The following is a 14591-nucleotide window of genomic DNA, read 5'->3' as shown; positions in this document are numbered from 1 at the left end:
AATCGGAGGCCTCAACGAAGCCCCGGTCTAATTTTCCATCCATGCCCCGGGCCGCGATTCTGTTTACATCGGCCCGTAATCGGTTAACGCCGCCGCCCCGCGCCGCCGCCTCCAATACAAACTCACATCTTTAGAGACCTTTTTTTCTGAACTGTGTTCCCAGGGCAGCGACAAAGTTTTTTTGCGGCTAAAATAACTTCAGATCGGGCTTCTAAAAAATAAAGAAGCTAATAGCTAACTGTTAGCTAACTTCATCCGGTCTTCGCTCATAACAGTGTTTGCAGTGAAAGCCTAAGCCACTTCTGCCTGTGTAGACGGAAGTTAGAGCGAAGGCCTATGCAGAAATGTCTGGCACTTTAGCGGCACCTTGTGGCCCCTGGCAGTAAGTGGGTTAAAAGAAAACTTTTAAGGTTAAAGCTGTAGAATTTGCCAATTTCATCCAGTCAGGAGGAGTACCCATTTATCAGCTATAGGCCTAGTTTATGGTGTTCCAGTTTTTAAAAAAATCTGTTCCGGATTTGTGCTATCACTTCCTATTTCACTCGTTTATCCATCTCTCTCCTGATTGAATAAAACATTAATACATTTGGTATCCTAGTCAATGCTGGAGTGATGTGCATGGAGATTACTGTTCCAAAACAAACACTCTATGGCAATTAGGGTTGCACTGAATATATACCACCAAATATTGTTACAAATTCGACCATCAGCCATTGAGCATAGCCGAACAATTATCACAGAATATTTTTTGTTGTATGCAAAGGGAAAATATGTTTTATTTAATGTTATAATCTTTCAGCAGTCAGTCTGGGAATCATGTATGCATTCAAAAGGGCTGAATAACTGTTTTATGGACCCATGATAGTGATTATTAACATTATTTAAGTTAAGAGTTGCCAAGTCAAGTCAACTCTTTCCTATATTCGGTATTCGGATTCGGCCAATAATGTTCCATTTGGTGCATCCCTAATGATTACCATCAGTATACAGAGCTATTTAACACTTATTTTAACAAAAGAAAATCACTTACTGTACATTTAAAGTGAAACTATGTTACTTTTTGAGCATTGCCAACAGCTCCTACATCTGGCTTTGTCTTGTCCCGAATGAACTCATAAATAGCACGACTCACTTCATACTGGGTGTGATTTCTTTGAATGAAAAAAATAAAAATGTTAAAACAAAATAAAGTATACAATTGGGGTGATTGCATTTTTTTCTCTCTGGAAACCAGGTTCAAATCCAGAGTAGAAGAGGAAAGTTACATAGTTCAGATCTAATGTTGGGTTGATATTATACGAGTTGATATTTATGCATTATTTTCATATTTACATGCACACTTCACCCATGACTTTTAGGTGGATGACAGACAAGTATTTCGTTTTTTCCTTTTTTTGCTGATTGGTTCCCAGATTGGTGAAAGAATGACAAAGAAACTGAGATCACGGACTCCCCTGAAGCAGAACCTAAATGGTAGGGTTATTACACTGACATAACATTGAACCCTTTAGGGCATAATTAAAGATACACAGTGTAACATGATACAAACCACAGAAATAACATTTTGACTAGTGAAGAACTAAAGTTGCAGAAGAGGTGCTGAGGACTTATGCTGAGCGATCTGCTTTAAAAGACAGAGCTATTGAACCATTAGGATTGGCGGCTTAAAGCTGTACTGTGGAAGCTGCTCAACTAGTGGTCAGTAGGGGTATTGCTTTTTTCGGCCGTAGTCGCGAGCACCTCCGCAGTCGCGAGCACCTCCGCCTCGCCGATACGATTCCGTAGAGCCGTCTCCCATCATTTTTAGACCAGGATTGAGGGAGTAGCAGGCAAGATTCCTTCACCAATGTAAACACAGTTGCTGAGGGAAGCTACTTCCTTTAGAGACAGCAAGACTCGCTGTGATTGGCCGGTGGTGTATGATCGGCGCTGTGATTGGCCGGTAGTGTATCATGTGGGAGATGACATCATTTTGCCGGGAAATTCTCCCCCCCTCACAACTCATAGAAAACATATAAAGAGAAGGCTTCAGAAGCTGAAAATAACAGAGTGGGGGTTCTAAAACTTTAGCGATTTAACAGTTAGGACAATTTTAAGATTTGTTTTATAAAAAAAGTTACATGGTATAACTTTAAGTGTTAACTTGGAAAATTACTGTTTTGCTATGTAATTACTGTACCTTTTTCTTCCCTTTTTATTAATATCACGTAGATGTGTTTTTTTTTGTACTTTATATAGCTGTAATGAGGCTATGACGAGAAAAAAAATCCCATCCACTTCCACTATAAAAGAATCTGCAATAGTGATTCTGTCCCACTGGGATTAAACAAATTAAAACATATATTTTCGGGGAAACACCCTGTTTTGCAAAAACTACTGTACCTTTGTCTTCCCTTTTTATTAATATCACCTAGATGTTTTTCCTTTGATACTTTAAATTGCAATAATGAGGCTATGAAAAAAAAAAATCCCATTCACTGCCACTATAAAAACAATCTGCCCAGGGTTAATGTCCCAGCATAGTAACAGAGCAGAATGGGGCGGGATTTGCAAAAGCCTGAATTCTCTGGGTCGCGCCGCGCCAATACGGCCGTTCGTTCGTTTACCTTGTTGATGTCCGTAAGCTGATGAGGGGTCGCGCCGCCGTGTACTGTACATCGCCCGCAGTGATGGTCTTAAAAATCCATTATGCGTTAACATCAACGGAGACCAATTCACTTCCTTGTTGATTTCCCCTGGCCCTGTGGCTCTCTGGCGAGTGACTGGTCTGAATGGATGGCAACATATAACGGCCAAATTCACATTTGCATTTAGGAGTTTCTCCTGAATCTCGGCTACTCCAAATGGAGTTTCTGGTGACACATAAATGTTCACATGAATGTGCACGATAAATTGTTATTAGCCTTTGGTCTGGTCAAGGATACTAACAAACCTGGCTGGTATGTTGCACATAATATACTCCTGATGGTGTAACCGACATAATCTGTTTCCAAGAGGAAACCCAGCACTTCTTGGCGTTGGCCGTCAGTCAAAGTTAGAGGGCAAAGTCTGACCAACCCCATATCCAGGACCTTTCCTAAACTTTAAACTGGCAGATCGAACACCACCCAGGATTCGAGACAGCGACCACGCTACATTACCCTTGCAGACTATGGTTGCTGTTTCGAATCCTGGGTGGCGTTCAATTTGCGCCGGTTTAAAGTTCAGGAAAGGGCCTTCCTTCCATCTTTCTGTCTGTCTGACCCCCTCTCCGTTCTGCCCTCTGTCTGTTTTGTTTGAGCTTCTGGTCTGGACTGCATATTATTTTTCGCTTCTATACACTCCTTAACTCATTGACTGCCACCATTGAATTTCGACACTGGATGTTTACACAACAAAAACAATATTGCCATGCATGCCCATCAACACTGATTCGCGCAGGCGCCCTTGCAGGAATTAGTTTGCTCCGCTCACTTCGCACGGGTGCGATTTTTTATAAATGTTATCATTAAGAGTTTTCAACGGATCTGAAAATGAAAACCTTCAAAAAGCAGTTATCATGCTGATGTCATAATGACGTCTCGCTGGAGTCCAGTCTCCATCGTAAATTAATGGAAAGATGATTTAAACTGTCCTGACGCTGATCAGATATGTGTCGTCACATGCAGGCCACATAAAAAGGAAAACAGGTCCTTCCATCCTCTAGACGGAGTCAGGCAAAGACATCGATGAGGCTTAATGTGGGCATTTCAACATATGCAAGCATACAACCCATAGAAAGACTGACATTTTATTATACTACCTGCTCCATGGAGGATTCAGGAAGGGCTCGCAATACAAAGGCAGGAGGTCGGAATAGGAGTAATATGGGACATGAGTCAGAAAGCTGTAGGATACAGGACCAAGGACAGGGATTCAAGGACCAAGTCGACGGAAGTCACCAAGCCAAGAGGAACCAGGGCAAACCTTACTCCACCAGCCCTAAGAAGGGGGGCTGCAGGCCCCGCAGTAGCTCTCCTGGGAGGCCTAGGGGTGGACACAGTCACTCACGGAGGGACAACTTCCAGCATTGCCATTTTGTGGAGAACAATCGAGAGGAGAACTGGAAAGAGCGCTCAGTGCAGCATGCGAGGAAGAACTCACTTGGAGAGGACTTGAGGGATCGCAGAGCAGAGGGAAAGAGGGGCTCTGCTGATGGAACTGCTCACAGCTCAGGCGGAAGACGAAAGAACCAAGACCGAAGGAAAACGTTGGACTCTTGTGATGCTACCACCCAGCATTCCGTCAAAGACATGTGCCACAAGAGGAGGGCCCAGGATAGGCAAGAACAGGTCATGCTGCCTGAACCCCTACACCCTGAGCAGGAGCAGATCAGTGCGGTGAGTGCCACCTTGGAAGCTGTCGCCAGGGAAAGAGGCCTGACTGACCAAGATGTAGAGAGAAGACAATGCATCATCTCCATCATGCAAGAGCTCCTCCAGGCTGTCAAGCCTGAGATCAATCTCCGGCTCTATGGCTCGTCGTGCACCAAGTTCGGTTTTAAGGATTCAGATGTCAACATTGACATTCAGTACCCCCTTCACATGCACCTGCCAGAAGTCTTGTTGCTGGTCCAAAACAGCCTTTCTGTGAGCCCTGTATATGTCAATGTGAAGGCTGATCTTCATGCCAAAGTCCCTGTGGTCATCTGCATAGAGAGGAACAGTGGTCTGATCTGCAAGGTAAGTGCAGGGAATGACAATGCCTGTCTCACAACTGCCTATCTGTGTGCCCTATCTAATCAGGAGCCAATCCTCCTTCCACTGGTCCTGGGCTTCAGACAATGGGCCCGGATCTGTAAGGTGGACCGGGTAGAAGAAGGTGGTCTGCCAACGTACGTCTTCGCCCTGATGGTCATCTACTTCTTGCAGCAGCGAAAAGAGCCACTTCTGCCCACCTACCTGAACGATGAGATTAAGGGATTTTCTGTCAGCAAACTGTCCGAGTTCAATTTCACACATGTGGTGGACGGCTATGTGCACTGGACTTACTCCCCCACACCCAAAGAATGTTCACGGCCGATAGACAGCTCTAAGAGCGGAAAGGCTTCATTGGCATTTCAAAGGCCACGCATGTCTGTAGAGGTTGGCCTCCTATGGGTAGAAATGCTTCGCTTCTACGCGCTCGAGTTCAACATGGCAGATAGCGTGATCAGCGTGCGTACCAGTCTGGTCTTCTCGCAACATGCAAAAGGCTGGACAAAGAAACCGATTGCTGTGGAAGACCCATTTTCAGTGAAGAGGAACGTGGCTCGCTCAGTGAACAGTCGGCACATGTACGACTACATCCTCCACTGCCTAAAAAACACATATGAGTACTTTTCCCTGTCGAACAAGATGGAAGCACAGCAAAGGCCTTTCCAGGGGTGGGCAGATGCTAAGACAATGAGAGAAGAGACTGTTCACCTGGCAGGCACGAGCTTGCCCACGATTAAATCTTATACTGAAGAAAAGGGTCCTCAAGAATATGAATTTATTATGGAAGGGAAGGTTGCTAAAGATTGTGAGAATGCGGATAGCCTCTCTGATGAGGATTTCGAGGACACCTTCAACCGAGAGCACATGGACAGCCTGAGCACAGAGGATGAGGAGATTTTCCTAGTGGACGAGGGCTTGATGGAAGCACCCCTCTCTGATGAGGAAGCGCCTCCAAGGAAGCGGGCGTGTCCCGACCCGGACACATGTGCTCCCATGGATGAAGAGGAGGATGTGTTGGCTCCTGTTATTCTGTCACACCCACCTGTAGAGAGAGGCATGGGTAAAGATGAAAGCCTCAAAGTCAAGTATGAGAAATGGAGTGGCCTCCCCTATGAGTTCACCAAACACACGTTTACTCAAGGCAAGTCCCACATGGTTGTGTGCAGCTTGTGTAAAAATGCCGGTCATCTGCAGAAAGACTGCCCAGCCGATTTCAAGAGAGTCAAGCTGGAACCCTTGGCACCGATGACACCAAACTTCTTGAAAACTCTAAACTACGTTTGTGAGCAATGCTACGAGGACTTTGCCCCCAAGAAACTGGAAGAGGATGTGAGAGAGAACATTGTTTACGACCTGGAGAACTATATCAGAAGGGAGTTTTCAAGGGCAAAACTGCAGTTGTTTGGATCGTCTAAGAATGGTTTTGGCTTTCGACAGAGTGACCTTGATATCTGCATGGTGCTAGAGGGACAAGCGACCTCAGATGGTCTGAACTGCATTGAGACCTTGGAGACCCTGACAAAATTACTGAGGAAACACCCAGGTCTGAAGAATATCCTGCCTATTACTATTGCCAAGGTGCCCATTGTCAAGTTCATCCACGTCCCCACAGGGCTGGAAGGAGACATCAGTCTCTACAACACCCTGGCCCTGCACAACACACGCATGTTGGCATCATACGCTGCTATCGACAAGAGAGTGAGGATCCTCTGCTATATCATGAAAGTTTTTGCTAAGGTATGCAGCATCGGGGACGCGTACCGTGGCAGTCTCTCATCCTACGCCTACTCAATCATGGTCCTGTTCTTCCTCCAGCAGAGAAACCCACCTGTGATTCCTGTGCTGCAGGAGCTTTATGATGGAGATACGAAACCTGAAGTTCTGGTTGATGGTTGGAGGAACATCTATTATTTTGATGATTTGAAAGCACTGCCTAAACAGTGGCCACAGTACGGATTGAACAATGAAACGGTGGGGGATCTGTGGCTTGGCCTGCTCCGCTTCTACACAGAAGACTTTGACTTCAAGGAGCATGTTATCTGCATCCGGCAGAAAGCCTGTCTCACCAAAAGCACAAAACAGTGGATCTCTAAGTACATTGCCATCGAAGATCCATTTGATCGGAGTCATAATCTGGCCAATGGCCTGTCACGGAGAATGACCAACTTCATTATGAAGGCTTTCATCAATGGTAGAAAGTTGTTTGGGACACCTATCGAAAAATATCCTCCTCAATACTCGGATGAGATGGAGTACTTCTTTGATCCTGACGTTCTCACTGAAGGAGAGCTGGCCCCCAATGGCCGCTGCTGCCGAATCTGTGGGAATTTGGGACACTTCCGCTGCTGCCGAATCTGTGGGAATGTGGGACACATTAGAAACTGGCCTATGCGTAGAAAGTTCAGACAGAGGAGACAGGATGAGAAGCGCTCTTCCCGGTGGTGGTCAAATACCCATTCTAAGAAGAACTGTATGCAGTACAGACTTCCAACTGTAGAAATGTAGAACTCATTCTTGTCTCCTAACCCCTCATCAAGCCATTTGAAGAGCCTGAGAGAAAAGGACAACCCCCAGAGTACCTCTACAAGAACGGAGAAATGAGGAAGAAAAACGACCTGTGATATTTACTTCCAGAAGCAGGAAGTCTAGCCAACCGTCCAAGGGGATCTCTCTGCTTCCCACCGCAAACCATTGGAATGATCAGCTTCAAGTGTCTTGCACAAGGCAAAAGAAAATAAATTCCTGAATAGTTGTGAAATAATTGTGAAATTTAGAACCGGCATTGTGCCCAAGGGCCGAGCCGTAGTGTTTGTTATACTGTATGTATGTACTGTATTTCAGTCAGGTAACTCGCTAATAGATAGAAAAAGTTAATAGCTTGGGAACATTTTATTTATAAAATGTATAAATACAAGTGTGAATGCAATGGGTAAACAACCCTTAGGGGAAGCAGAGCCTACTTGTTGGTGCTAGGGTGGTAGTGGGAGCAAACAAAGCACATACAATGTTCAGTCCCACTCATAGCAAGAGGAAGAACAACTAATGAGTTAAGCTTAAATAATCCAACAATTTGGTCAGTTGCTTGACACGTCACACACCACCCACATAGTGCTGTGCATGTGTGTAAACCTCTCGAGTGTATCTGCCTGAACTAGCTCACAGGCTATGCATCTTTTATGTATCCCCAAAATGTAGTGTTGCCCAAATAGTTTGAATCCGTCAACAACTGTTTTTGTTTGTGATTTTATAATCTCAGATCCAGTGTACTGTATGTCCCCAGCTCCATATCTTGGCAAGGCTTACCTTATTTCAATATAATTATGAAAAAGTACATGAACTTGCTGTCTATAGCTTCAGAATGCACACGAAGCCATGACATTAGACCTGTTTAGTTTTTATGGCTTGGCTCACATCCTAGATACCTGCCTAGTGTGTGTGTGTGTGTGTGTGTGTGTGTGTGTGTGTGTGTGTGTGTGTGTGTGTGTGTGTGTGCGATCGGAGAGAATGTCATAAACCGCTGGACTGACCAGTGCCAAGTAGGCCATCGTAGTATCTCCTGTATTATTTTTCTTTTTCAAATGTTTTATAGTTAAAGCTTTTTTTTATTTTTTATTTTATAGTATAGAAGTCAATGGGATTGGATCAGGCCGAAATAACCTTGCCCAAATTTTGAGATAATTAACATCAGTATGATGTCATCGGTATGCCTTAGTAATAAATAAAGAGCGGTGTGCATTAGCGTTTTTTTGCCATGATGGCATTTCTCTAAGAGCTGGTTCTGCCTATAATACTGGTTCTCAAAGTGTGGTCTGGGCCCCCAATGATCCTTGAAGGGGTTCCAGGTGTCCCCAGCAAAAATGAGGAACAGTTTAAATAAACACTTCTATCCCACTTTTTTTTTCAGCAATTCAAAAATAGCCGATCTACAGTACGACTGTACCAGTCGTCAGCTTGTTGTTAGCTTGTAGATCTGCTCGATTTTCGAAGAATTTCAAATATTGACAAATCCTTTATGGGGTCCCTGGCATACACACACATAAGCCATTTCTTGACCTGGTCTTGTTTTTTGTTATTTAATGTATTGATATGGTACTGCAACCCCGGTGTTTTTCAATATTTTAAAGTATTTATTTAGTCATTTAGAAAACGCAGATTGGATCAATAAAAATAATGTAGTTCTGTGTATCGTTTTTAAAAATGTCTTTTTAATATCTTAATATTATATTATCATTCAAATGGTAATTATTTGGGGGCTCACTTGTAACATCCTTACGGCGCAGCAGTGTGCCCCCGACCCAAAGGTTGGGAATGGCTGATTTACAGTATGTAATAACTACCTACAAACATTCAGTCCAAATTCTGTGACCAGTTTGATGAGTTCCTTTTTATGACGCTGGATGGCGCTGTTAACTAGCCTATGGGTCAACGATTATTTACGGGGTAACCAAGGACGTCACCTGACATGTTGACAGGAACAAAAACAGCGTCCCTTTTTTTATGAACAATCGCACCTCACTACGCATATCTCCTTGTATGGGTCGTTCTGTCCATGACGTTTATCTCCATACATGGAGTTCCGTGCTCATATGGACAGGCATACAGACTTAGGGACCTACACGCGTAGATGACTCATCACTAAACCATTGTTTTGTGGGGCCATTTTAGCCCAAGGAAGGTTTTTTCAGAAAAAAAGCCACAGTGTTTGTCTATGGGACGAGTGATGGAAAGCAAGGTTGATGCGAGAGCCTCTATCTTTCAAACGGATGGTGTAGACAAGGATTATTTTCCAATTCCAAGACACGTGTGCATCTTTTGAGGGCTCCCGCGAGTGGATCGGAGCGACGCAGAATATTCTATTACGTTTGAGCGGTGCTCACCGCTCCAACAGTACGTCTGGCTTTGTGTGTTCGTATGAGCACGTAACTCCATGTATAGAGATAACTAACGTCACGGACAGAACAACCCATACAAGGACAGATGCACATTGCACCTGTGCAGGTGCGATTTTTAAAGGTTAGAGAAACACAATCACAAAGCGTGGCAGGGAACGACCAAGACGGAAAACAGTGTTAAACGCTCAAACGCTCAAATATTACCAATAGTCCATGGGCCAGACGAGATGTCGGTATACCGAAGGGTGGCAATGGTTACTTAGCATTTTTGAGAAGCTATGAGAGAAAGGGGAAGACAGAGAAGGAGATCAGCCGGAGAATTGGAGCAGCAGGAGCGGTTTTGCAGTCGCTAAATCGCACTGTGGTGAAGAAAAAAAAGAGTTGAGCCAGAAGGCAAAGCTCTCTAATTTTCGTTCCTACTCTCACCTATGGTCATGAAGTGTGGGTCATGACCGAAAGTATAACATCACGGGGGCAAGCGGCTGAAATGGGTTTCCTCAGACAGGTGGCTGGTATCTCCCTTAGAGATAGGGTGAGAAGTTCAGTAACCCGAGAGAAAGACTTGGAGTAGAACCGCTGCTCCTACACTTGGAAAGGAGTCAGCTTAGGTAGTTCGGGCTTGGTGTCGACTAGGCCGCAATCTCGCATTGCATTAAATGTTCCTCTAATAAAGGCCAAATTCAGGATACTCATGGATGAACTGCAATGGTGCCCGTGCAAGTCGCACTGTAGGCGACTTGGCCTTTTTGTATTATCCTATTGGCATTTTTTTCCTTCTGTTCTTTTCAAACTGCTAATAAAGTAGGAATCTATAAATAAAGACTTTGACAATGGGTAAAACAGGTACAATAGGTACTGCATAACTGAAGGGGCATGTGATCCGAACAGGCATCACAGTAGTAGTAATAGTAATAATAACATTTTAAGTTACAAAGTGCTTTACATAAAATAAATCAAATCTTCTACTTCACAATATATTTCAGATTGACTTGACTTGAATTTCATAAGTCCAAGACAAGCACAAGTGCTAGAGCAGCATTCTAACATTTCCATCTATAGCTGCCTCCCACAGCTCTTCTGATTTTGTTCCCTTTTACTTCTCACAAACAGTCTTTGCAATCAGTAGTTGCTTCAGTTGCACCGGAATAAGGGGCCGGGCCGGGCCGGGCCGGGCCCCCCCCCCCCCCCCCCCAAGACACACTTTCAATGGCTACGGTAATTTTTATTACAACTGTCATAATGAGAAAGAAGTAGTCGCCAGCACTCAAGGAATATCCTTTTTACATGATTTTATTTACCTCAATGGACAGTGTACGGACGCGTTTCGGCCCTTCGGCCTTCTTCAGCGTCGCATTTCATTACAACTGTCATGACAGCCCACATCAAGGTGACAAGCAGAGATCTGGATCGTTTATTGTTATATTAAACTGTATCGTCGACTCTTATGTAAAAACCTGCTCTATGACATTCATTTCCCTTTTCCCGTTCCAGACTGCTGTGTTCGCTCAGATGTTCTCCCTCTCTCGCTCTCAGTTATGTGTGTGTGTGTGTGTGTGCGTGCGTGCGTGCGTGCGTGTGGAAATACAGACAGAGAGCTAGAGAGAGAGTATTTATACAATATTTGCAGAAATAAATTGGGTTTTCTAACCTCAAAAGCTCTAATACAGGCCTTTTACTTGTAACAGAGTACTGTGATATTGCTACATTTACTTAAATTATACTTAAAAATTGACTTTACCTCCTCCTGTTGCATTCCACTCTGTTTCCATTAGTTCTGACATTGCCTACTGTTGAGCAGCCTTGCATTGCCAAAAATATTTTGGAGGGGTTCAAGCTGGCACAAAATCTTCTCAAATGGGTTAATGGTAAATGATGCATTTATATTGTTTATTATCCAAAGCGCTTTACATAGATTGTGCCTTACATTTACCCATTCACACATACATTCAATGATGGCGGAGGAAACCCTGCAAGGGGTTCAGAGTCTTGCTCAAGGACACCTCAACACTAACTCTGGGGCAGCCCGGGATTGAACAGGGAACCTCACGGTTCCCATCTGGCCCCTCTACCCACTGCCAGATGGGGGTTAAAAATACATTTTGGGGGTCTTCGACATGAAAAAGGTTGAGAAGCACTGGTGTATGCGTCTGCGAGCGGATGAGGCAGGGGTGGTTCTGCCAACTCACAGGCACACATTGCAGCCAGCATGTCAGGTAAATAGGTCAAGGTATTTAGCCATAGACAATGAATCATCAAAGACACCAGCCCAGACACAATCTGTTCACACAGTGCTACCATCAGGCATGTGATATCACAGTATCACATTCCCACCTGCCCAATGAACTGACTGAAGGACACTTTCCACAGCCAGGCCATCAGGCTGCTGAACTGGCTTATTGATTGTCTTACATCCCATTTCACTGGAACTGTCATTTTATGACTATAAAGCAGTGCCATACATATTTTATATCTCCTGCCATATGATATTGCTTTTATTTGCACAAGAGACCAGGTTTCTCTGCCATTATGTATTAAAGTTATACCATGTAACTTTTTTTATAAAACAAATCTTAAAATTGTCCTAACTGTTAAATCGCTAAAGTTTTAGAACCCCCACTCCGTTAATTTCAGCTTCTAAGGCCTTCTCTTTATATGTTTTCTATGAGCTGTGAGGGGGGGAGAATTTCGCGGCAAAATGACGTCATCTGCATCATGTGTATACGTTGGCCAATCATATCGCCGATCATAAACACATGGTACACTACCGGCCAATCACAGGCGCATCTTGCTGACTTCTCAGGGAGTAGCTTGCCTCAACATAACAACAACATACTCGGGTGAAGGAGTCTGTTTCTCCGGAATGCCTGAACGCACAGGAACCAGGGACCCCTCTAAAGATAGAACACGGCGAGCTGCAGGCGGTGGCGAGAGGCCCGGTCCGCGGCGAAAAACGTCCGAAAGACGCGGACGCGGTTTGCTATACAGCTCTGACCACTAGTTGAGCAACTTACACAGTATAGCTTTAATTTATTTTTAGCACACACTTTGTGTATATTTTTTATTTGTAGGAATGCATGATATTGACATGTTGGCCAGATATTGCAATACAAGTTTCTGGTATGGGTCTACCTTACACCTTAATCATGTGATCAAGACATGTCTGATGTTTTAGATCCCATTCCAATTGGCTATACAGTTTACAGTTATGCTATGTTAGGCTATAGTTTGCGGACCCTGGGTAGGCCACCCGGCCTGACAGAGACCTGTGCTACGAGGACACACTTTTCTAGTTTTGATATGGGTTTGATACCGAAATAGCATTTTAAAGCTATACTGTGTAAGTTGCACAACAACTGGTCAGTAGCGGTATTGCAGGTATTTTACAGAAAAACGTGGTCGCGTCTGCTTTTGATTTTGCTTTTTCTGATGTTTTTCACCTGGGGCCGCCGCGGACCACCGCGTCCGCCTGTGCCTTGTCGAGATGCATCCGTAGAGGGGTCTCGTGTCCCTCTGTGACCAGGCATTCGGGAGATAGAGGCTACGACTCCTACACCAGAGTAAACGCTGTTGTTGAGGCAAGCTACTTCCTGAGAAGACGGCAAGACGCGCTGTGATTGGCCGGTAGTGTATGATCCGGGAGACAACGTATACGGAAGGATGCAGATGATGTAATTTTGCCGCGAAATCCGGTCCCCGGCCAGGATCATAGAAAACATATTTACAGAAGGCTTTAGGGGCTGAAATTCACGGAGTGGGTCTTCCAAAACTTTAGTGATTTAATAGTTGGATCAAATTTAAGATTTGTTAAATTGAAAAAGTTACATAGTATAGCTCTAAGGCCAATATTGACAATACTAACGTGATGACAGATAAATCATGAATCACTAATTTTGACTTCTATCATTATTTAATACTTTAAACAGATGTGCGCAAAGAGAGAGCCTCTGTTTACAAAAGTGACAACTAAGCTACCAGTCATGTATCCTAATTTAACCTTGGATTTGTGACAAGTTGGTCACTCATGACTAAAGACAGACATCATCTTTCTTATTTACTATTTATAATGCATAAAGCTACCATTCATTGAGCTGCCCTTGTGGTGTTTTCCCTCATTTCACGCTGCATTTATTTCAAATTGGTCACACATGTCTCAGTTTCACATTTTTCATTTAACTGTGACATTTAAAGTTGGAGTCTGTTTAAGTGACCTGATCCTGTTACAGTGAGGCTTGGTCCTGACACGGGTTCACATACTAGTAGAGCCCGACCGATATATCGGTCAATTCGATATATCGGTCGTTTTGGAGCAATCGGAAGGGTATCGAACATCGGTGAATTATTCCACCGATATCCGATATATTAATTGTCTGTAACGTGTCTGCGGATAGAGCATGAGACCCTGAGTTATATAGGCCTATGTGTGGGCAATACCAGAATTATCCAGCAGAGTGCAGTATAATAGTCCAAGATGCAAGCCAACACTACTGGAGCTGCTGCCTCTCTTGTGTCGTTCACTCACCACATGCACTGTCTAACTCTGATTTTTCATGTTGCGGTGAAGGAAGGTGTGTAGGCCTATGTGAAAATCCACAGAGAAATATAGATGTCTGACTATAGACTATAGAACTTGTGTTGTTTAATTGCTTGGCAATGCATGGCGGCTGTCTGTACTTTGCAGAGCCGCCGTGCGAATCCATAAGCGAATCAAACTTTACGTTTGGATAAAAGACACATATTAATTCATAAACGAGACAAAACACAGCAGAACCCCCAAATTAAAAGAGTATTATTATCCAACAAGCAATAGAAATTGATAACTGCGACCAAACTCAAAGTTTTGACAAAAATGCAATAATCTGACCATTTATCCGAGGGGCGAGCAGTCAATTAACAGTTTGACTGCCACGGGAGGGATATACCGCCCGCCACTTCCTGCGCAATCTTGCCAATTAAAAAGTAGGGAGGGATATACCGCCCGACCCTT

General features: G+C 44.0%; 2 protein-coding genes across 2 annotated transcripts in view; one reads left to right on the top strand and one right to left on the bottom strand.

Annotated features, from left to right (window-relative positions):
• LOC308305141 (relaxin receptor 2-like) overlaps positions 1-14591 on the bottom strand; it is a 173437-nt gene that overhangs the window by 110711 nt on the left and 48135 nt on the right. The gene's annotated exons all lie outside the window — the stretch shown is intronic.
• LOC308304066 (terminal uridylyltransferase 7-like) lies at positions 3846-7220 on the top strand (the record flags this gene model as incomplete). Its single annotated transcript, XM_080748625.1, has 1 exon — positions 3846-7220. The coding sequence occupies one exon, from the start codon at positions 3846-3848 to the stop codon at positions 7218-7220; it is 3375 nt and encodes a 1124-aa protein (XP_080604751.1).

Source organism: Nannobrachium achirus (assembly GCF_963921795.1).
Source record: "Nannobrachium achirus genome assembly, chromosome: 19".
Taxonomy (NCBI): domain Eukaryota; kingdom Metazoa; phylum Chordata; class Actinopteri; order Myctophiformes; family Myctophidae; genus Nannobrachium; species Nannobrachium achirus.
The sequence above is the reverse complement of the archived record's forward strand: the minus strand, read 5'-3'. Positions and strand labels throughout refer to the sequence as shown.